Source organism: Carcharhinus amblyrhynchos, chromosome 7 (genome assembly GCF_965287045.1).
Source record: "Carcharhinus amblyrhynchos chromosome 7, sCarAmb.v2.hapA, whole genome shotgun sequence".
NCBI lineage: Eukaryota > Metazoa > Chordata > Chondrichthyes > Carcharhiniformes > Carcharhinidae > Carcharhinus > Carcharhinus amblyrhynchos.
Window position 1 is genome coordinate 59,858,030 of NC_137330.1, and position 23,850 is coordinate 59,881,879.

At 41.0% G+C, this 23,850-nt stretch overlaps 1 protein-coding gene across 3 annotated transcripts in view; it reads right to left on the minus strand.

The window, feature by feature from the left end:
• The window catches only part of cd2ap (CD2-associated protein), a 231,083-nt gene that overhangs the window by 28,821 nt on the left and 178,412 nt on the right, over positions 1 to 23,850 (minus strand). For all 3 annotated transcript variants that reach the window (XM_080192426.1, XM_080192425.1, XM_080192427.1), the window contains 2 exons: positions 21,594 to 21,630; positions 16,578 to 16,676 (listed from right to left, as the gene is read on the minus strand). In XM_080192426.1, the coding sequence (XP_080048552.1) occupies positions 16,578 to 16,676; positions 21,594 to 21,630 (136 nt within the window). The remainder of the gene's footprint in view (positions 1 to 16,577; positions 16,677 to 21,593; positions 21,631 to 23,850) is intronic.

Consider the following 23,850-nt stretch of genomic DNA (forward strand, 5'->3'; position numbering starts at 1 on the left):
GATCTTTACCCATAGCCTAAAACTAAAAACATAAAAAATCCAGTAGAGTAATAGGCTAAATAGGGGAGACTGGCAAGACCCGCAAACATAAACAGCAGGTTGTCCATTCAGAAATATAATTGTAAGAGGATAGCAAGAGAAAGAAAGAACTTCAAAAGGATACTGATGGTGGTGAAATGGACAGTGAACAGAGAACAGTTAGCGCACTAAATGAATATCACTGAATTTTCATTTTGAACACCATAGCAACCTAATGTCCGGAACCCAAGCTGCTTCAAGGGCTTTGACATATTTGACAGAGGTTCTCAACAGGCCTACTGTACTCCATCAAACCCCAGGAAATGGATGCCAGCTTTTTATAGGTTTTCTAGATTGAGACAGTGGTGTAACTTGTAAAGTCTTAACAGTCCTCATAAGAAGTCAATTAACGATTGTAAGTTATTACCAAATGCCAATATCATACTATGGTCAAGAGGGGCAGCAAATCTAACTCGGCAAACTCAGGTTCATCAACGCTATCAAACTAATGGAATCAATCATCAGGAGCAGATTTCAAAATTACCAGTATCAGATAAACCTGATAAAGAATCCACTTAGTTTTAGATGGGGATACTCCTGTTTAATGAATCTTCTCTGTCAAGAAACAGTTAATAGCCAAAGTGAACAGCGAAAAGGCGTGACTTTGAGTTCCAAAAAGTCGCAGTTTTTTGTGAAATCTTCAGTCTATGTAAATTCAAAGTAAGCTGTGTGTGTGCTCTTAAGGTATTAATTGAAGGAAACAACAGTGAATACTTGTTGAGAATGATGCCGATGATGCAGTATTTGGGAAGAATTGAGTGGTGTGATAGTGCATGCTGTTAGAACTCATTACTCCAAACATACGATAACCGAAATGCAATAAAAACCTTGTACACATTGGCCAAATTGAAAGGTGAAACTAAACACAGGAGTACAGTTGAAACAGAAAACAGCCAGATCAAATCTGTAATTGGGAAAATGAGTCACAGATACCACGAAATAAGAGTACATGGTTATAATTATTAGCAGGAAAAGCAGACCATGTAGAAATAGTTAAAGATGAAGTGGGAAGAAATCTTGTGATCATTGTGGCACAGCAATAAGTAAAGCAAATAGGATGCTGAATATGATTTCTGAGCGAGTGGAGTTTGCAATGCCAGAATTTAAGAATGGCCATACCAACTAAATTTTGACTACCATGCTCAGTTTTGATCATTAAAACACAAGATAAATTTCAAGCCACAGAGTGCTGAGAAGAGCTATAAAGCCAATTTATTATTAAAGGGATGACTGAACAAACTGGAAACAAAAGTGATAGGCCCTTATAGGAGTGTACAAGATGTAAAACAGGATTTCCTAACCGTGAGGCTCCTTGGGCCAAGCTGATGTGCAAGAATTGAAAAATGCTTTAAAATGGTTGTCCAATCAAAGGCTGGCTTCTCTAAATTGGGCAGGCTGGAAATGGCACAAAACTAAGTCTTCAAATTTGCAGGTGTGGGCGAACGTGGACAGCAGAGTGATTGGGACAGCAGATGATGTAGTGGCAAGGAAAGCAGCCATTAGAGAAGAATTGGATCTCAGGCTGGAATGGGGAAATCGAGCCTCAGAGTCGGGAGAAGGATGGGCCTCGGAGCAGGAGTGAAATTGTGGCCAGAGAGAAAATGGAATGAGACTAGGGGTGCAGTGCAAACAGGGATCACGGGTGAGAGAGGAGAGTTGAGGGTTTGTCTTTGTAAGTGCATGTAAGAGAAGTGAGTGTCAGTGTGTACGTGTGAGTGAGAGAGAGAAGTGAGAAGGTCAGTGCTCGAGTGTGTGAGGGAGTGGTGTGTGTAAGAGGGAGGGTAAGAACATCAGTATGTGTGACAGGGGTGATAGTGTGTCTGTCCGAGAGAGAAAGGGAAGCAAAAGTGTGCGAGAAGGTGGTACATGAGGGGGGTGAGGGTATATATATATATATGTATGAATCTGTGTGTGCATTCACATATGCGCATGTACGAGAGACTCTATTTGAGAGGTGAGAGCCAGTCTGTACACGTGTCTCTAATATGAGAATCCAGCTTTCCAGCAGCACTCACCAATGCAAACCCCCCACCTCCATCCCATTAATAAACTAAACTGCGTCACCCCACCCATTAAAAATTTCAAATAGGTAAGACTCAAGTACTTTTTACCAAAATAACTTTTAAATTATAATAAATGTACATATAAGAAATAGAAAAGACTTGTATAGATTAAGTTTTTGTCTATAGCTATTGTGCAAGAACCACAAAAAAATTTGACTGTTTAAATCTTCAAAGAATAATAAGAAAATGTCACAGGGGTTCTGTCAGTCCTCTTGGGAGGTTAAAACTGTTCCGCGGTCGGAACAGTTTGGAAAAGCCCAATGTAAAATATTCTGGATAACCTGAAATCTTAACACTGTTCCCTTCAGAGTTGCTGAACGGTCTGTGGAGTTTCTCCAGCAGTTTCTGTTTTTATTTCAGTTTCCAACATCCACATTATTTTCCTTTCAACCACCAGTTGGGATGCCAATTCTTTAAGTTACAGGGGTTCAAACAGAACCATACCCTTTGAAATAAGGGGACATTGTCAAAAATGAAGGCAAGTTTAAGACATTAAATTAGATTAATGCTCTGAATATATATTCACTAGTCAGTTTGAAATAGACAAGGAATAGGTTAGCATTGTTAAGATTCAACTTCCTGGAAATTGTTCCATTTTCATTCTTTATTTTTCTAGAAACAAACAAGTAGAACGATTATTCTTAGGTCACCAACCCAAACAAGGAACCAAAGCTGCATAAATGCATAAATCAATGCATAAATGTAGATTTTTTACAGAGTGTGGTGGGTGCCTGGAACTTGTTGCCGGGGGAGGTAGTGGAAGTAGATACAATAGTGATTTTTAAGGGGTATCTTGACAAATATATGAGTAGGATGGGAATAGAGGGGTATGACCCCCGGAAGAGTAGAGGGTTTTAGTAAAGTCAGGTAGCATGGTCAGTGCACGCTTGGAGGGCCGAAAGGGCTGTTCCTGCACTGTAATTTTCTTTGTTCTAGATAACTACATTATAAAGCTGTGTTAGGCTTTCCATTTCACCTTGCTTAATTTGATTCTGCTGCTATACAAGTAGTGTGAAACACAATGGTACAACAGTCCAAGAAACATAATTAATCCAAGTAGATTGGCTAGCTATTATGAACAGCTCATTAACAGCCCTGTATCTCAAAGTCACTGAGAATGGTATTTTGAATGAGTAAATAACTAGCCATGGAGAACAACTAGGATGAGATAATGAAAGGAAGATCAGGGTCTGATTGATAAGAACAGAAGTTACATCTGAAATCTCAAGAAGCTAATGACACGTGAAAAATTTTAAACAACTTCCCATCAAGGTTCTACAGAACACAACATTTTATGGGGTATTTTGTAATAAAAGTAAATGTTTATTGGACAAAATGATCTTATCAATAACCTAACAGACTTTGGGAGACCACAGTACAGTGCAGTAGGCTACATGCTAACACTTCAATAGGCAGAGATGGTGGCCTAGTGGTATTATCATGAGATGCTTAATCCAGAAACTCAGCTAATTTTCTGGTGACCCATGTTTGAATCCCGCCACAGCAGATGATGCAAAATTTGAGTAAAAAATACCAGAATTAAGGATCTAATGATGATCATGAAACCATTGCCAATTGTTGGAAAAAACCATTTGGTTCACTAATGTCTTTTAGAGTAGGAAATCTGTTGTTCCCTACCTGGGCTAGCCTACATGTGACTCCAGAGCCACAGCAATGTGATTGACTCTCAACTGTCCCCCAAGGGGCAAGCAGGGATTGGCAATAAATGCTGGACAGCCAGTGACCCCCATGTCCCATGAATGAATAAAAAGAAAAAGTGCAAATATATGAGGCACCAAGAAGAAAAAGAAAAAAATAAAAAAGCTCTCCTTGGATACCAGTCACCCAGTCCAATTTGGAGCAATATCTGCTATTTAACACAATTGTGTGTTTTTGCTGTGTAACCAATTTGTTATATATTGTCCTAAATTCTGACTAAAATCAACAAACCCATTATACTGGTTGCAGTTGATTCTGATCGAAAGATTAAAATCAGGACAATAGTTATCAGAGAATTTCTTTGATTTATCATGAACACTTGGAAAGCTCTTCTGAGTAGGACAGGAGGTTAAAAATTCCTTACAGGGTTGACTCAATCGCATGGCTAAAAATGTAGATCACCTACATGCATAGTTGAACTAATTGGATTCCCCTCACCTGTACTTATTCTTTAAATAACTATACCCATTCTGAAAATCTGAACATTGGAAAATTATGAAAAGGCGCAGTTCGATTTGAAAAATGCAAGCTTATGTTTTCAAATCAGTTCCTTGTACTATGGATAATTAGCAAATTGTACACAGGAGTATACATGACTAAGAGGTAACAACATCACTGCCAAACATCATGTCTCTAAACTTAAATTGGTACAAAGTGTTTCATGAATGTATGAAAGGAAATCAGTACAATCAAATCAGAGTTAATAGTCAACTTAAGTGCGCCAAATGTTAATATAAAAATGTTTCATTTTTGTCTGTCAAATCTATGGAACACAGAAAAGCAAATATCTTAGATGCTCACCTAAGTCATGTTATCATCTCTGAGGGAGGATCATTGGCTTAAAGCATGAATAATGTTTGTCTACAGATGCAGCGTGGCTTGCTGAGCATTTCTAACTTTGATTTTGTTGTTTCATCACCTGCACTATTTTGCTTTTGCATTTTCTGTTCATGAGAGACGATGCACTCTTTTACTAGAGGATGTATTTCATTCATCCTTTCGGAGGGCACTTAAGACTCAACCACATTGCTATGGGTCTGGAGTCACATATAGGCCAGGCCAGGTAAGATGGTAGGTTTCTTTCCCGAAAGGACATATTGCTGGCGTTTAATCAAGAAAAATCACAGTACATCAGCATTGTGAGCTTCTTGCTGCTTACCTTGCTCTGACTGCCTTGCCCTACTAACCCTGTAGGAGTATCCGGAGCAATTGTAGAACAATGACTGGTGTATCTTTCATCAATAGCTGATCAAAGAACAAACTTCAGGAGTATTACAGACTTGTCTGGTTCAGGTAAGAGATTACCAGGTCTGCCACAGGTCAAACATGTCATCTTGAGCCCAAATAGATTCTGCTTACTTTAGCCCATGGGAGAGTGTTACTCTCAACATGGAGTTGCAAAACTTCAGTTTTTGCTAGTTGGATAGCAAATATCAAGAAATCTTGAGTGGTATAATGAATAGCACAACGCAGCATACATTACCATTTTTCTAACAACAATATACCCATAAATCATCAATTCGTATAATCATAGAAACCCTACAGTGCAGAAGGCAGCCATTTGGCTCATTGAGCCTACACCGACAACAATTCCATCTAGCCCCTATCCTGCAACCCTATACATTCACCCTGTTAATCCCCCTAGACGCTAAGAGGCAATTTAGCATGGCCAATCAAGTTCACCCGCACATCTTTGGACCGTGGGAGGAACGATGTGGAGAGGTTGCCGTTGAACTGGGGTAAACAGTAAGAATTCTCACAACACCAGGTTAAAGTCCAACAGGTTTATTTTGTGGCAAAAGCCACTAGCTTTTGGAGCACATACTGCCCCTTCGTCAGGTGAATGGGTGTTTTATTCACAAACAGGACATATAAAGACACAAACTCAGTTTACAAAATAATGGTTGGAATGCGAGTCTTTACAGGTAATCAAGTCTCAAAAGTACAGACAATACGAGTGGAGATAGCTTTAAGTTCAGGTTAAAGAGATGTGTATTGTCTCCAGCCAGGACAGTTAGTGAGATTTTGCAAGCCCAGACAAGTCATGGTTACAAACAGTGTGACATGAACCCAAGATCCCGGTTGAGGCTGTCCTCATGTGTGCGGAACCTGGTTATCAGTCTCTGCTCAGCGACTCTGCGCTGTCGCATGTCACGAAGGCTGCCTTGGGGAACGTTTACCCGAAGATCAGAGGCCGAATGCCTGTGACCGCTGAAGTGTTCCCCAACAGAAAGAGAACACTCTTGCCTGGTAATTGTTGAGCGGTGTTCATTCATCCATTGTCTTGGCGTCTGCATGGTATCCCCAATGTACCATGCCTCGAGACATCCTTTCCTGCAGCGTATCAGGTAGACAATGTTGGCCAAGTTGCAAGAATATGTACCGTGTACCTGGTGGATGGTGTTCTGCTTTGAGATGATGGCATCCGTGTCAATGATCATGCAAGTCTTGCAGAGGTTTCTGTGGCAGGGTTGTGTGATGTCATGGTCACTGTTCTCCTGAAGGCTGGTAGTTTGCTGCAGACAATAGTCTGTTTGAGGTTGTGCAGTTATTTGAAGGCAAGAAGTGGGGGTGTGGAGTTGGCCTTGGTGAGATGTTTGCTTCATCAATGACAGTTGAAGGCTCCGGAGAAGATGTTGTAGCTTCTCTGCTCCGGAGAAGTACTGGATGATGAAGGGTACTCTGTCTGCTATCACCCATGTTTGTCTTCTGAGGTCGTTGGTGCGGTTTTTGGCTGTGGCGCGTCGAAACTGTCGATCGATGAGTTGACTGCCATATCCTATTCTTATGAGGGCATCTTTCAGCATCTGGAGGTGTCTGTTGCAATCCGCCTCATCTGAGCAGATCCTGTGTATACGGAGGGCTTGTCCATAGGGGATGGCTTCTTTAACGTGTTTAGAGTGGAAGCTGGAAAAGTGAGGTTATCCATGGACTTGCGATACAGTGAAGTGCTGAGGTCACTGTCCCTGATGGAGATGCCTGCTTCCAAGAATGCAACCGATTCCAAAGAGCAACCCATGGTGAGTCTGATAGTGGGATGGAACTTGTTGATGTAATCATATAGTTGTTTCAAAGATTGTTCACCATGAGTTCAAAGGAAGAAAATGTCATTGATGTATCTAGTGTATAGCATTGGCTGAAGGTTCTGTGAGTGAAGAGGTCTTGTTTGAACCTGCGCATGAAGATGCTGGCACATTGAGGGACAGATTTGATCCCCATGGCTGTTCCGTGTGTCTGGATGAAGAACTGGTTGTTGAAGGTGAACACATTGTGGTCCAGGATCTTCATGCACAGGTTCTAACAAGTCCTCTTCACTACATAGGACCTTCAGCCGATCCTATACACTAGATACAACGATGACATTTTCTTCCTTTGCACTCACAGTAAACAATCATTGAAACAACGATACGATGACATCCACAAGTTTCACCCCACCATCAGACTCACCATGGACTATTCTCTGGAATTGGTTGCATTCTTGAACACACGCACCTCGATCAAGGACGGTCACCTCAGCACCTCACTGTACCGCAAGCCCGCGGCTAACCTCATGATGCTCCATTTCTCCAGCTTCCACCCTAAACATGTTAAAGAAGCCATTCCCTATGGACAAGCCCTCCGTATGCATAGGATCTGCTCAGATGAGTAGGATCACAACAGACGCCTCCAGACGCTGAAAGATGCCTTCATAAGAATAGGATATGGCGCTTGACTCATCGATCCGACGCGCCACAGTGAAAAACCGCACCAATTTCCTCAGAAGACAAACATGGGAGATGACAGACAGAGTACCCTTCGTCATTCAGTACTTCCCTGGAGCAGAGAAGCTATGACATCTTCTCTGGAATCTTCAACATGTCATTCATGAAAATGAACATCTGCCAAGGCCATCCCTACACCCCCACTGCTTGCCTTCAAACAACCGCACAACCTCAAACAGACTATTGTCCACAGCAAACCACCCAGCCTTCAGAAGAAGTGACCACGAACCACATAACCCTGTCACAGCAACCTCTACAAGAGGAGCCAGATCATCGACACAGATGCCATCATCTCCTGTGAGAACACCATCCACCAACATGGTACATACTCTTGCAAGTCGGCTGCAGGAAAGGATGTCCCTAGGCATGGTACGCTGGGAAGACCACGACAACGGATGAATGAACACCACTCGACAATCACCAGGCAAGAGTGTCCTCTTCCTGTTGGGGAACACGTCAGCAGTCACGGGCATTCAGCCTCTGATCATTGCGTAAGCGTTCTCCAAGGTGGCCCTCACGACACACAACAGCGCAGAGTCACTCAGCAGAGACTGATAGCCAAGTTCTGCACACGAGGACAGCCTCAACTAGGATCCTGGGTTCATATCACACTATCTGTAACCTCCATGGCTTGCAAAAATCTCACCAACTGTCAGGTTAAACATGTCTTTAACCTGAGCTTAAAGCTCTCTCCACTCACATTGTCTGTACCTTTGAGACTTGATTGGTTGTAAAGACCTGCATTCAAACCATTATTTTGTAAATTGAGTTTGTGCCTTTATATGCCCTGTTTGTGAATAGAACTGCCACTCAGCTGAAGGAGGAGCAGCAAGCGCTCCGAAAGACAGTGGCTTTTGCTACCAAATAAACCTGTTGGACTTTAACCTGGTGTTGTGAGGCTTCTTACTGTGGGAGGAAACCACAGCACCCGGAGGAAACCCACAGATACGGGAATATGCAAATTCCACACAGACAGTGCCCTGAGGCTGGAATTGACCTGGGTCCCGGGTGCTGTGAGGCAGCAGTGCTAACCACCGTGTCACCATGCCACCCCTTCGCCGCTGACCTCTGTGCAGCTCAATCCTAGTAGGCACTGAGCCAAAGGTGCAAATGTGCACTCACAAACTCAGTTTCCAGATTTCTACAAAGAAGTTTCCACAATTGATAATTGACAAGTCACTGTGCAACATGCTAATTGCATTGATATTCATAGAACACTACAGCACAGAAAGAGGCCCTTCGGCCCATCAAGTCTGCACCGAACACAATCCCACCCAGGTCCTGCCCCCATATCTCAACATATTATACCCACAAATCCCTCTAACCTACGCATCCCTGCAAGGGGCAATTTCTTAGCATAGCCAATCAACCTAACCCGCACATCTTTGGAATGTGGGAGGAAACTGGAGTACTCAAAGGAAACCCATGCAGACATGAGGAGAATGTGCAAACTCCACACAGACAGTGACCCAAGCCAAGAATCGAACCCAGGACTCGAGCTGTGAAGCAGCCGTGCTAACCACTGTGCTAACGTGATAAAAATCACAACATAAAGGCTAGTTCGTTAATTGTTTATTTTCTTGCACCTGTCTTTCCTGTATGAGCCCTTCTATTGCACCTCAGCAATGCTAAATCAGGGAAAACAATTTAGATACTTGGTGCACATGACCTGAACTAGATGTCAGTTTTCAAGATTTTCAACTATTTGGCCTGAAATTGATTTTTGGTTTAAGCTGTTAACTGGCTTTGATGTGAAGTCAGATTCAGAGTTCTGAGACTTAATTCTTCACAAGGTCAGCAAAGAAAGGGCACACAGAAATAGACAGACAACCCAAGACACCTGGGAATGAAGCCATACGTGCAGATGGATGGAGGGGTGTTTCCTGTAGTTAAACTTTACACTAATTACAGGTCAGTAAAGTTGGACACAGCCTGCCAGAAGAACACGTAGCATGTTTTGGTGTGTGTATCACAGGGAGCATTACAAAATTCACTGCCGTTACTTTGTTCATTCGGATATAAATGAAAAATAAGTCAGCTTGATTTATAATTAGCCACATCTCACTAGCATGCTGATCAATTGGCATTGCAGAAGACACGAAGATGCACTTGAGGGCACATGTGCATTTATACTACACAAATCATGCAACAAAGAGTTTCTTTATATATTTTAGCCTCATGATCACAACTGAAGATCAAAACAAGGTTTTTATTCCTCGTTCACAGTAGAACAACTTTAAGGAAAAAAAACATTACATTCTTGGTACAGTTTTACGTGCGAACCAGATCTGGCAAACAAGACTGAACAGCAGTAATGAGAAAACAGCAAACCCCAGTCAGGCATAGACGAATGTACAAGAAAATCAAAACTGACTGCTTGAAACCACTGCTGCATTTTCACACATCAGGGCTACTTCTATAGTTAATCAGTTAGTAGTAATAGTCTTGTGCAATCATCCTGCCATGGATTGACTGTTCAACCAAAATGTTGCCACTGGGTATTATTGGTTTCCATTTCCCTATAGTTCCCATTTACTGTTTGTAATCTTATCCATGCGCGAAGCCTGAACTTTATCCATCAGCGCATACTCATTCCTGTCACGACATGGCAACAGACTAATCCATCAATCTACCGCAAACATAACCATGCAGTGTAAAGAGTTGAGAACTGGTTGGAATAATGATCCTCAAGTCCAAATGGCAGAAGTAGAAAACTAGATAATGCAAGATTAAAAAAAGATTTATTTAGCTGTGATGTTGAAAACAAATAGTTTAAAGTGACAAGAGCGGCTGATAAACGAAAGCCATTCTTGCACTATTGCAGTGGCATCATTTCTTCCTGTGAGGATTAAGTTGACAGCCTTGTAAAACGTACACTTAGGAGATTCCCTTCTATAGGCACCAGTGGACAGGCATACCTTATATTCTCTGTTTTGCATAATGTTTCCTATAAATGGTTAAATGGAATGAACTCCATTTTAAATTTGAAAACGGGGCAGATTTGAAAAAAATGGAGATATGATTTTCTGCATATTAATGGAAGGCATTTTCCAAATTAGCCTTTAATATAAAACTCGGCTAAGAGCGACAAATGAAGTGCAGGCAGACATTGAGGAAGGTTAAACTATTCCCTTAAACATCTGGAAATGTGAAGGGAACCCAATGTCCATTTTACATTGGAGCACACTTCAGTTAACTTGTGGCCAAAATTATAAGATCCTTTTCAGAAAATGCCAAGAACTTAAATTTGTGACCTCATAGCAAAAGATAGGTATCACAAAACATTAACTTGAGTGATCTTCTAGAGTAATTTTTACATGAAAAAATAAAATAGGAGTAGGCCACTTAGTCGTTCGAGTCTCCTCCACCATTCATTTTGATCATAACTAATCATCAAATTCAAGCCATTAATCATTCACGGGAGAGGAATTCATCACTTTTTAATCTCTATCGATACCTACAAAGATGTGACAAACAGCCAGGATGGTAAATCAGCGTTGTGTTCCCTCCAAGGTCAATAAATCCCCAGGAAAATGTGATGTCCAGAACTGCTCATAATACATCAGGTGTCGTCAAATCAGGACTCCGCTTAGCTAAAACATGACTCCTACCTCTTCTATTCTAGTCTTCCAGATGTAAAGGCAAGCATGCCATCAGTATTTTTTTTTAATTAATTCTGTACATGTTCATGAGATTTTGACATTTTTATTAGCTGAACTCTGGACCCTGCACCCCCTCACTGTTCAAGTCATCTATTATACAAACCTAATGTCTCCAAACTTCCTCAAGACAACTCGGTCATTCCTGACATTAGTCCAGTAAACCTTCTCTGAACTGCTGCTAACACATTCACATCCTACCTTAAATGAAACCAAAGCTGTACACTACTCCAGATGTGGTCTCACCCATGCCATTTACAACTGAAGCATAATTTCCCTACTCTTGTAATCAATTCCTCTCACAATAAGCAATAATATGCTGTTAGTTTTTCTAATTACTTGCTCTACTTATTTACCAGCCTTTTGTCATTCATCTGTCATCCAGATTCTTCTACACCTGAGCTCTCCAAGTTCTCACCATTTAGATAATAAGCTTTTTTTTAATCTTTCTGCCAAAATGGGCACTTTCACATTTGCCCACATTATCTGCCATTTGCCAGATTTTTGCCCCTTACTTAACCCTATCTATATCTTTCTGCAGCCTCAGTATGTCCTCTTCACATTTTACTTTTCTATCTATCTTTTTGTCATCAGCAAATTTAACAACCATACTGTCAGTTCCTTCATCCAAGTCATTTATATAAATTGTAAAAGGTTGAGGCCCCAGCACTGAGCCCTTTGGCACACCATCAGCCATGGGATTTCGGCAAGCTCCAGTGAGGTTAGTTGTGGAAAACCCCCAGTCTACGCAGCTGCATTTTCCACTCCTCTACCTATTTGGCCCACCCAAGTTAAACACACAAAATGAGGCACGCCCCACCGCACACCACTCATCACATCTTGCCAACTGGAAAATGATCCATGTCTGCCAACTCTGCTCCATTAGCTAGCCTGTCTTCAATCCATGTTAATACGTTACCCCTACATCAGCAGCTTCTTTTCCCACAATAGTCTTTAATTTGGCACCATATCAAAAGCTTTTTGGAAGGAGGACATTATATCCACTGATTCCTCTTGATCCACAGCACAAATGTTTTTTTTAAAGAATTAAAATAAATTTTGCCTTTGTAAACACGTGTTGATGTCACCTGATTGCTGTGAATTTATCCGAGTGCCCTGTTATAACATCAATAATAATGGCTTCTAACATTTTTCCTTTGACAGTTGTTAGGCTAACTGGCCTGTAGTTTCCTGCTTCCTCTCTCCCTCCCTTTTTGAATAAAGCAGTTATATCTGCTATCTTCCAATCTAATGCAGCTCTCTCCAAATCTGAGGAATTGTGGAAAAGTAAAACCAATGCATCAACTATTTCATTAGCCACTTCTTTTGAGACCTTAGGGTGAAGCCCATCTAGGCCAGTGGGTTTGTCAGCCTGCAGATCCAATAAATTAAAAACTTCATTGATAAAAGAACTGAGTTATTTGTGCATTTTCTTGACTTCTGTCTTTGGGTCCCCCAGTGGGGAGATCAGAAAGTAAGACGTGCACAGATGAAGCAAAGCAAAAGGGCTGAATAACTATAAACCCGCCACTGAAACATAGTATACACAATCACAGGATCTTGCTATCTGCTGTGTAGTACTCAAGGCAAAGAAGTTCGTAATAAGAGATGTTCCAATAAGGTTATGTTCCAATTTTCCTTAGCTTAGCAGACTCTAAATATTCAGTGTTGGCACAACACTGGCCTAGATCTTGTTGTTTCCAGATGGTCAGAAACTGGATGTACCCTGGAAGATGTGCTGGGAGAACACCTTGCAAGTCTGAATGCCACATTCAAGATGAGGATTCCTCATGAAAAAAATCGTAAAGATAAATAAATAGGCCATTGTGAATATAACCTTTCCTGGAAACTGGAATAAGCAAATGGTCTAGTGTGGTTTTCTGCAGTTCTGAGCATTACAACATTATATGAAGACAGAATAACTAATTTTAATTTCATTGATGCCTCTCAAGTAAGAGAGGTGCAAAATCTAACATTTACACTTGCTGAAGTCCAATGTTTAACAATGCATGAAGTGAAAACCTAATGCATTAAGATAAAGGTCTAATGGTTCAACATTTGCAAAACTGAGATGTCACACATTGCGGCATCGATTGCAGAAGCTTTCACTCAACTGACAACTAGCACAGAATCAATCTTTGCTTTGGTCATGCAGAAGCATGAATCTTTCCTTCGTATTTAATTTATTATTGATTTTTTGTTATTTTCCTTCACTGGGATATCATGCAAGGCAGAACCAATCAGAAAATAATTGATCCTCAGCAAATTATACATATGACGACTAAATTGGAAAAAAACAAGACATGCATTTTAAACACAAAAAACAAAAGTACGCAGTACTTTAAAGTGATACTTCAGTGAATAGCACCAAAAGACAATGCATTAGGGGGGATAGTAAGTATCTTAGATGGGAGCAAAGGCAGATTAAGTGAATGCTAAATTGCATCAAGTGTGAGGCCATTTGCTTTGAAACTGTATAGAGCAGTGAAATTTGGGTGCTAAGACATATAAATTATTGAAAGCTAGTGGGCAGAGGCAAAAAGTAATCAAAAAGGTTAACGGAACGCTGACCTTCATCTCATAAGAGTTGGGGGTGGAATTCAAAAGAGAGGAAGTTATGCTTGAGTTGTATCAAACATTGGTCATATCCCTTTTTGAGTGCTGCGCACAGACTTTTGACACTGCACCTTAGAAATGATATCTTGGGCTTGGAAGGAATGCAGAGCTGATTTACCAGAAAATTATCTGGATTCCAAGAATTAGGGGAGAGATTACATAACTAGGCTTCTAAGTTACGGGTGATTCATTTGAATGTTTTAGGATTCTGAAAGAAATTAATAGGGTTGTCAGGCATAACCTTAGAACCAAGGCCAGGCCATTCAGCAGAGAAATTAGGAAGCACCAATTCAAATGGGGGCACTTTGATTGTGGAACTTTGAAAAGACCATAGATCCTAACTCAATTAACATTAAATTTATACATGTTTACTTGTCAAGGATAGGAAGTGATATGGAGCCAAGGCAGATGGATGAAGTTAAAATACAGAGCAGCAATGATCAATGTTCTTTCTAGCCTGCACAGCAAACTAAAAGTCCCTAAGGAAACTATGCACAAATCAGTTTCTTTCAGCTACCATATGTGCAAACTCAGATAAAACTAAAAAGGTGCTGCACATGGAAAAAAAATTTGCGCACCCCAAACAAAAATTAGAAAGTACATTCACCATGATCACAATGAACAGTGGGATCAAGTTCAATGGGTTAAGCATCCATTCCTAATTTACACCTATTCCTAAATTAGTTCTTAAATATTGTGTGTTTTGAGTTAGCATCCGCAACTAAATGTGGCAAAACTACCACTCATTCAACTGAGGAATGTCAGCAAAATCAAAAGGTGACCAGATTATTATCATTATTTAATCACCTTCTAAACACAACAATGGCTTTTAACACATTCACTTGCTTCTGAAACGTGAAGCATACTTACAATGTGACAAAATAGGCGTAAAAGTTTTAACGTTTCATCCCTTCTACTCTATTTCAGAAAAATAATGGAAAATAACAGTTTCTCATAAAAGTTGACATTCAAGCTCTGACCTACTTTCTGATCAAGAAACTCAGAAGAATATGCTGCGCTATCAAAACCACTTCCTGACCAAAATCATGGCAGAATTGTACAGAACTGTGATAGCAGCATTACTTCCTTGCCTTCTCTGGGTTTACCACCGGCCTTTTGATACAAATATGGCATCATTTTCTATGTCTCAATTATTTTTTAATGCAAATTAGAGAAGACCACAGCAAAACGTACAATCAATTCAAGCAGATAACTTCACTTTATCCCACTGGCTGCAGCTTCGCTAATTGTTGTTTTAATCTACATTTGAGCCATAAACATTTTTCAACTGCAGCTGGGGCAGTAAGCTCCACTGTTGTACAATAAAGAATTTATATGTAGCCATACAGAAATAATATGAAATAATATAAAATAAGAAGAAAAAGATCACAATGAATTGAATACAATTCATGACATTTTTTTCAAGTTCTCAAGGTTCTTATATGAATGAACAAATTGAATCTAGCATTGTGGAATCTCCTTGAAACCAGGAGAAATACAATCAAGCTGAGAAAAGAGAAGTCAATCAGTTTAGATTTATTAATTTAATGCAGAAAAAGTGAGGTATGATGAGAAAAATAATGGAGAGTGGATGTACATTTTCATGAGAAACCTTTATCAGATGTATTTTTTTCTTTGTTATTGAGGGTAAAATACTAATTGAACACAAGTTTTGTCTGAGTGCAGATTAATTTTAATTTAGTTCAGATCCTGGGGAGGTTTGCACAACGTGCAGCAGTAACTTCACTCTTCATTTGTTTTCAAACCAGCTGAAATTATATACTATTAGGTGGCTGAGTGAAGGATGGTGGGGGAAGAGGACACATGCATGTATATAGATCTGAATTGTATCATAACTGTTTTCTTTTTCTTCTTATTTTGAGATTATACCTACTGAGAAACTAATCTAGGATTCACCAAAAACAGAAAGTTGTCCAAAAACAGATCATAGAATCCCTACAGTGCAGAATGAGGCCATTTGGCCCACTGAGTCTGCATTGACAACAATCCCACCCAGGTCATGTCTTAGCCCCGTAACCCCACATATTTACCCTCCTCATCCCCATGACATTAAGGGGCAATTTATCATGAGCAATCAACCTAAACTGCACATTTTTGGACTGTGGGAGCAAATCAGAGCACCCGAAGGAAACCCACATGGGGAGAATGTGCAAACTCCACGCAGGCACCCGAGGCTGGAATTGAACCCTGGCATTTAAGGCAGCAGTGCTAACCACTGTGCCACCATGCCACCCCTGGCAGCAGCTACCATCTTTTTTATGGACGCAGAGCCAAAATGCCCTCACTTCATCGTGTTCAAAGTTAACTTGGCCCAGTGCAATTTGATATTCTCAAATTATTTACACCAAGATAACTCAGATAATGCATAACTGATCAACATTCATTTGGTAAATGGAAGGCGATTGTTTGATAGCAGATGGCTAAAACAATGCATCCAATAGCAATTCAATTCCAAACTACGACACTCATTATCCGAAGTACTTAAGGAAAAGTAAGAATCTCTGCTATGTAAATATAAAACCAAGCTATCCTAAGTACAGTTCATAACAGGCAGTTTCGTTTACTCATTCTTGGCCACATCACATAGTGCACCTTCACAATTAAATACTCAGATCCTAGTCAAGATATTTGCCCTTTATACAAGAGAAATGGAACCTCACCTTTTTCTTCTGTCCTTGAAGAAACAGAGTCAGTTTTGTCGGAATGGATCTTTTTAACTTCAAGTTTCTTCTCAGCTGGTGGTGGTTCAGGTTTTGAAGCTGAAAGATGCAACATTTCATATCGTGTTTTTTCCCCCCTTTCAGACTTCTTCAGTAATTAAATGTTATTAACATTTAACTGCAGACATTTTAACTGTATGGTCTCGAAGCAGTTAAGCACCAATTTCCTGTGTTTTACCTATACACACACATTGGCCAATAAGAATGAGGGGGCAGGATTTTAAAAAGTAAATGAAGTGAGCTTGAAACAGGAACCATTTATTCCATTGTCATGTTCAAAAAGTAAATCAGAAGAATTTCACTATCTATAATGAAAGAGAATTAACACCCAATGTCAGAAAAGGACAGTCCTCCTTTACAAATATTAAGCACATAAAGGGTTGTAACTTCCTTGAAGTGCCACTCTGTACCCATTAAGCTGTGCCAAATGTCTTGTGTGCCCATTTTGCATGACCTTCCTGACTCAGGCTGGGTAAGACCCTGAGAGTGCAGAGCTTCATGAGGCCCAACTTTGAAGTTTAAGTGAAAGAGGACATCTCTTTTTTTTAAGTTGCGTTAGCAGGAGCAAAGCAGCCAAGTTTAAAGTTCCAATTGAAATTGAGAGGCCAGAGAGAAGGTAATTGTATAGGATTTGAGTGGAGGGGGTCATTGTGGGGGTCCAGCCCAGTCGGGGGTGGGTTGGGGATGAGAGTCCAGCTCATTGGTCAAGTGGGAAGGGGTCCCTTGCGGGTGGGGGGAGTCCCACAGTGGGGGAATTGGAAGTTATGCGGAAGTTAGAAGAGGTTTTTTGGGATGGTCACAGCACAGTGCAATTGCCCAGGGCTCCTAGACATTTATCACGCAAATATTTACCTGGGACCTTGTGAGAGTAATTCCCCAACGCATCTTTGTCTATCCACAAATCCTGGGAACCCCAGAGATTATAGCCCAATTTGTTGAACAGCTTTAGATTTAATTTGGATGTGTCTTTAAGTGAATTCAAATGTTCAACTCAAACCAAAATAAGATTTCCAAAGCTACTATTCAGAGTCTCTCAAATAAATGGGTAATGTTATGTAGACACAAATCAGTGATGCAGGGTATGTAAACCAGTGATCAAAGTTAACCACCCTGATTACCTTTGCAGTTTAACATTCCTTTAATGACTGAGTTTCAAGTTCTGTTGAATGAAGTAGTTAATTCACTCAACTTGGCATTTTTTTCACATGTATACCTCCGGGCGCTGACCCATTTTAATAATATTTTGTCAAATCATATTTAACAAATTGATTCCAAATACAATACTGAAGTGAGATTTGCAAATAGGTGTTTGATTTTTATCTTAAAATTGGAAATTACACAACAATTTAGTTATAATTTTTAATACAACTTATCTTGCACTATTAAATAAATATATATTTTCTTTGATGGAGAAAAGGGCATGTTTACAAACAGTCATTTTATATGTCTGCTCACTGAATAGAGGTACATTGGTTCAAGCCATTAAGAATAACAGATAGGAACAAAGAACAAAGAACAATACAGCACAGGAAACAGGCCCTTCGGCCCTCCAAGCCTGCACCGCTCATGCGCCCAACGGGGCCATTCGTTTGTATCCCTCTATTCCCAGTCTATTCATGTGGCTACCTAGATAAGTCTTAAACGATCCCAGCGTGTCCGCCTCAACCACCTTGCTTGGCAGTGCATTCCAGGCCCCCACCACCCTCTGTCTAAAATATGTCCCCTTGACATCTGTGTTGAACTTTGCCCCCCCCCCCCCCCTCACCTTGAACTTGTGACCCCTTGTGTTCGTCACATCCGACCTGGGAGAAAGCTTCCCACTGTTCACCCTATCTATGCCCTTCATAATTTTATACACCTCTATTAGGTCACCCCTCACCCTCCGTCTTTCCAGGGAGAACAGTTTGCCCAATCTCTCCTCATAGCTAAAACCCTCCATACCAGGCAACATCCTGGTAAACCTTTTCTGTACTCTCTCCAAAGCCTCCACTTCCTTCTGGTAGTGCGGCGACCACAACTGGATGCAGTATTCCAAATGTGGTCTAACCAACGCTTTATATAGCTGCAACATCATATGCCAACTTTTATACTGTATGCTCCGTCCAATAAAGGCAAGCAGGCCATATGCCTTCTTCACCACCCTCTCCACCTGTGCTGCCACGTTTAGGGATCTGTGGACTTGCACCCCCAGGTCTCTGTGTGTCTATACTCCTGATGGTTCTGCCAGTTGTTGTATAGCTCCCCTTTGCATTAGATCTACCTAAATGCATCACTTTGCATTTCTCTGGATTAAATTCCATCTGCCATTTCTCCACCCAATTTTCCAGCCTATCTATATCCTGCTGTATTCTCTGACAACGTTCATCACTATCCACAAGTCCAGCAACCTTTGTATTGTCTGCAAGCTTACTGATCACACCAGCTACATCATCTTCCATCTTTTTCATTTATATACATCACAAACAGCAGAGGTTCCAGTACAGAGACCTGCAGAACACCACTAGTCACAGACCTCCAAACGGAAAAAGACCCCTCCACTATTACCGTCTGTCTTCTATGGCCAAGTCAGTTCTCCACCCATCAAGCTATCTCCCCTTTTATCCAGTGAGATTTAACCTTTTGCACCAGCCTGCCATGAGGAAGAGGAAAGCATAGGTGATATCATACATTAACTTGCACAAGCCATATTACAGTTGGTCAAGAATATGACCTGTGGTGTTTTGTTCTCTTTATCAAAGAGAACCTTGATAGGGCAGACGCAACACGGTTTCATTAAAGGGAAGTCGTGTCTGACAAATTTACTGGAGTTCTATGAGGATGTGTCTAGGGCAGTGGATAGAGGAGAGCCGGTGGATGTGGTCTTTCTGGATTTTCAGAAGGCGTTTGACAAGGTACCTCACAAGAGGTTATTGCAGAAGGTCAGGGGACATGGAGTTGGGGGTAGGGTGTTAGCGTGGATAGAGGATTGGTTGTCAAATAGGAGGCAGAGAGTGGGGGTCAATGGGTGCTATTCGGATTGGCGGTTGGTGACTAGTGGAGTGCCCCAGGGATCGGTGCTGGGGCCTCAGCTTTTTACCATTTATATAGATGATCTGGAGGAGGGAACCGAGTGCAGGGTGTCGAAATTTGCTGATGACACCAAGATTGGGGGAACGGCAAATTGTCCGGAGGGTGTGGAGAGTCTGCAGAAGGATCTAGATAGGCTGGGCGAATGGGCCAGGAAATGGCAAATGGAATTTAATGTTGGCAAGTGCGAGGTGGTCCACTTTGGTAGGAAAAATGGTAGGAAGGACTATTACTTACGAGGCGAAAAACTGCAGCAGGCGACGGTGCAGAGGGACCTCGGGGTCCTTGTGCATGAGTCGCAAAAACCCAGCTTGCAGGTGCAGCAGGTGGTCAGGAAGGCGAATGGGATGCTGGCCTTCATAGCGAAGGGGATTGAATATAAAAGTAGGGAGGTCTTGCTGCAGCTGTATAGGGCATTGGTGAGGCCGCAGCTGGAGTACTGTGTGCAGTTTTGGGCGCCACACCTGCGCAAGGATATTTTGGCCCTGGAGGGAGTGCAGAGGAGGTTTACTAGGCTGATACCGGAGTTGAGGGGATTGAGCTATGAGGAGAGGCTGAATAAACTAGGCTTGTACTCGTTAAGAGTTTAGAAGAATGAGGGGAGATCTCATTGAGACGTATAAGATGATGAATGGGATGGATAGGATAGAGGTGGAGAGACTCTTCCCGCTCAAAAAAGACAGTAGGACTAGGGGGCACAGCCTCAAGATAAAGGGGAGGCGGTTTAGAACGGAGTTGAGGAGGAACTTCTTCACTCAAAGGGTGGTGAATCTCTGGAATTCTCTGCCCGTTGAAGTGGTGGAGGCTGCCTCGCTAAATATTTTTAAGAAGCGGGTTGATGGGTTCTTGATAAGAGAGGGGATTAAGGGTTATGGGGAGAGAGCGGGAAAGTGGAACTGAGCCACGACAGATCAGCCATGATCTTATTGAATGGCGGGGCAGGCTCGAAGGGCTAGATGGCCTACTCCTGCTCCTATTTCTTATGTTCTTATAAAAAAGTGCACCCTCACATCAGACTGTAATAGTGAAAAAGGTAGCACCATTATCCATGTTTTATTTCTTAAGTTAATTCCCAGCAACCAATCATGTTACTATTACATAAAGGTCACTATATTTAAGTTCAGTAGTATTGTAGAAAATATCATTTCAAATCATTGATTTATACATATTTGGCCAAAGGGGAGATAATAATTATCATCTCCCTGGATGACTCCGTTTATTGTTACACGGTAATGCAGAGTATCATTGGTTTGCAATGAAACTTGCCACTGTACTGAGTGGGGAATGCTCGATCATGCTATTTTGAGGAGATTGCATGTTTTCCATTGATCTTGAATGCTCTCCTTTTCTCAGCAAAGCTATAACAAAAAATATTTCTTGAAATTTGAATGCTATCAGCCTTCACTGAAGTAGCCCCCTTCACCTCGGGATTCAGAAGGTTGTGGGTTTTTCGTAAGATGAGGGGTTGGGTATTGGGGGAGGGTGCAGTTCTGCAGTGTTCTAGTCAATGTTTACCCATCAATCTCAGCTACCTAAACAGATCGTATGGATCTTCATTTATTATTATTGGTGAGGCCTTCTTGTGACTGGCCTGTTTCCCTATATTCTGTGTGTTGTGACAAGTACTTTGGCCAAGAAACATTTTTGGATGAACAAAGATCAAGAATTACACAAAATTCTTCATTTTCCCTTTAGAAATGTGTTTTCTAAATTTTATGGAACTATAAATAACTTTTTTTGCCCCTTCTCACACCCTCACCATGTCCCCATGATTTACTATTCTTAGCTGAATTTAAAAGCAAATTGCTTTAATGCATATCATGACAGACGTGTATTATAATGGACAATTTCAACTGTGCAATGTTTCAACAGTTGGTTAGTATAACATACCTTGGGCTTTTGTCGGTGGCAGTAGCTTTTTAGGTTTCTGTGAACAGAAAAAAAATTGGAGCTTAAATGTAGCCTAAATTAATTACTCAGCCAAGAAGGTATGTATCATAAATCCATAAACTGTCAGAGACTTCACGCCTTTGAACTTATCAGCTATTATACTAAATTGACACAATGCTGTCTTAGAAAAAAACTTGTCAGTCAGATTTTCTTGTGAAAAGGTAAATCATGAAACATAGCCAACTTAAAAAATGGCTACAGAAGTAGAAATCTGACACTTTGAAGACAGGCTAGAAAAAGCCTATCAAAAGCATAAAAGTCAAATCCAAATGAGCTGATGAGTTTTATTCCTTATTCAAGTACATTCGAGGATGCATTTCTCACTGATCACTAACAAGATCAAGTTTTCACGAAACATTAAACAAAATTCATTTCCAAGACAAATAAAACTAAAGATGCTCCCCTGAAACACCATTCATAGATTTTAAAGTATCTGTGCAGTTTATATAAATGCATGCAAATAGTCATTTAAACAGCTAACTGCTAAACTGTCATTTCAAATTCAAACCAGGAAAGTTAACTCTGATTGATCAAGGCATTGCCATGATGAATGAACCAGGGAAAGTCTGTTCCCCAAGGTTTTGTTTAGTTACAAATGGTGTAATGCGCCAACATTCTCCTTTAGTCCATAAGGACAGGGCCAAGTGTGTGAATATTTGTGGCTTCCAGGATGCGTACACTAAGCCCAACTGACAACCTTGAATTGGTCTGCAACGTAATTCTTAGCAGGATCAGGATTGTTTAGTCGGTGATGTCTAATCGCGGAATCACATCTGATGTCGGACACCATGGGGGTAGTTTTCCTATCCTGAATGCCACAGGAATCTTACCATGCAAAGGTAAGACCATGTCCAAAAGTTAATGTCCATTAACCTTGGGCGGGATTTTCTGTTTTTGGGGTGAACATGGTTGGAAAATCTCAGCCTATGTTTGAGCTTTTCAAGCACAGGCTGATTTGGTACAATCAGTACTTTTCCTCTTGCGAGCACTGAAGGGACATGCTGTTTGACACAATCCACCAGTCATTGGGGAATACAGCCTACATATCTAGTATCACATCAACACTGAAATTCATACATTAAATTACCCTTCTGTTTGATGGGTGGAATGTCTTTTTGGCTTGATGGCAGCATCTTGTTAGCAGAGAACGTTACATGTTGCTATTGCATAGTAACAGTATGCAAAAATTAACTTCACAAGTTTTGTGAATCTTTTGAAACACTTTACACTTCCAGGGTAGTTTGAGCTAACTGGACACTGTTCAGGGCTAAATGTGGGGACTTTAGGCCTATTTGTGGGTTTGTGCGACGTACCATGAGCAGTGATAGATCGCAATAGCCCTTAATTCCACTAGATGGCTTCCATGTACCCCATTTCAGCATCATGCTTGCAGAGTGAGCAAATGACTGGCCCAATTTACAAGGTTGCCAATAAGGCCAATCTTATTGCAAGTGGACTTGTAGGAACTCCAATATACACAATGTAGTATATGCATTTCAGTGCTGGTGTGATGCCAGATATGTAGACCATGGGTGGGATTTAATGGCCTTGCTCAGGCAAGGCCAGAAATTCATGCCCGAGGTCAACAGAGATTTCCGTTGTCAGACCCTCATTCACTCCGAATCCATGGAGGGCGAGATGGCAGAGTTCCAACATCAACCATCACGCCTCTTCAGCTGTTTACAACAGGACAAACTATTGCCCAAAAAGTATTGTCCAAAAGTTTTGCAAAACTGAAAACTGTCCAAAATTAGATACAATTCTGTGATCGGACAACACTTGCTAAACAATCCTGGTTGTGTTAGAATTACACTGAAAACCAATTTTGGACTCGTAGTGTGGCTCGCTTATGCATGCCCAAAATCTCAAATATTCACACACACGGCTTTTTCCTTCACAATAGAAGGAGCACATCCATGCACATATTAACCCTTTTCCAACACAAGCTTGGGGGATTGACATTTCCCAGTTTAATCCCTGTGGTAAAGCCACGATCTAAGGTTTCAATCTGAAACAGCAGCTTGGCAGTTAACAGTTCTCTGCTGCATTCTCCATAACAATGCACCTACTAATCAGAATCCAGGTTTTTCGTATTGTCAAACTTAAAAACATTTGTCTACAATGGTCACGGCATGTGAAGTCAGGAGCCAGGTAAAAGAATGAATTAAAGATGGCTAGAAAACAGGAGGGGTAAAGA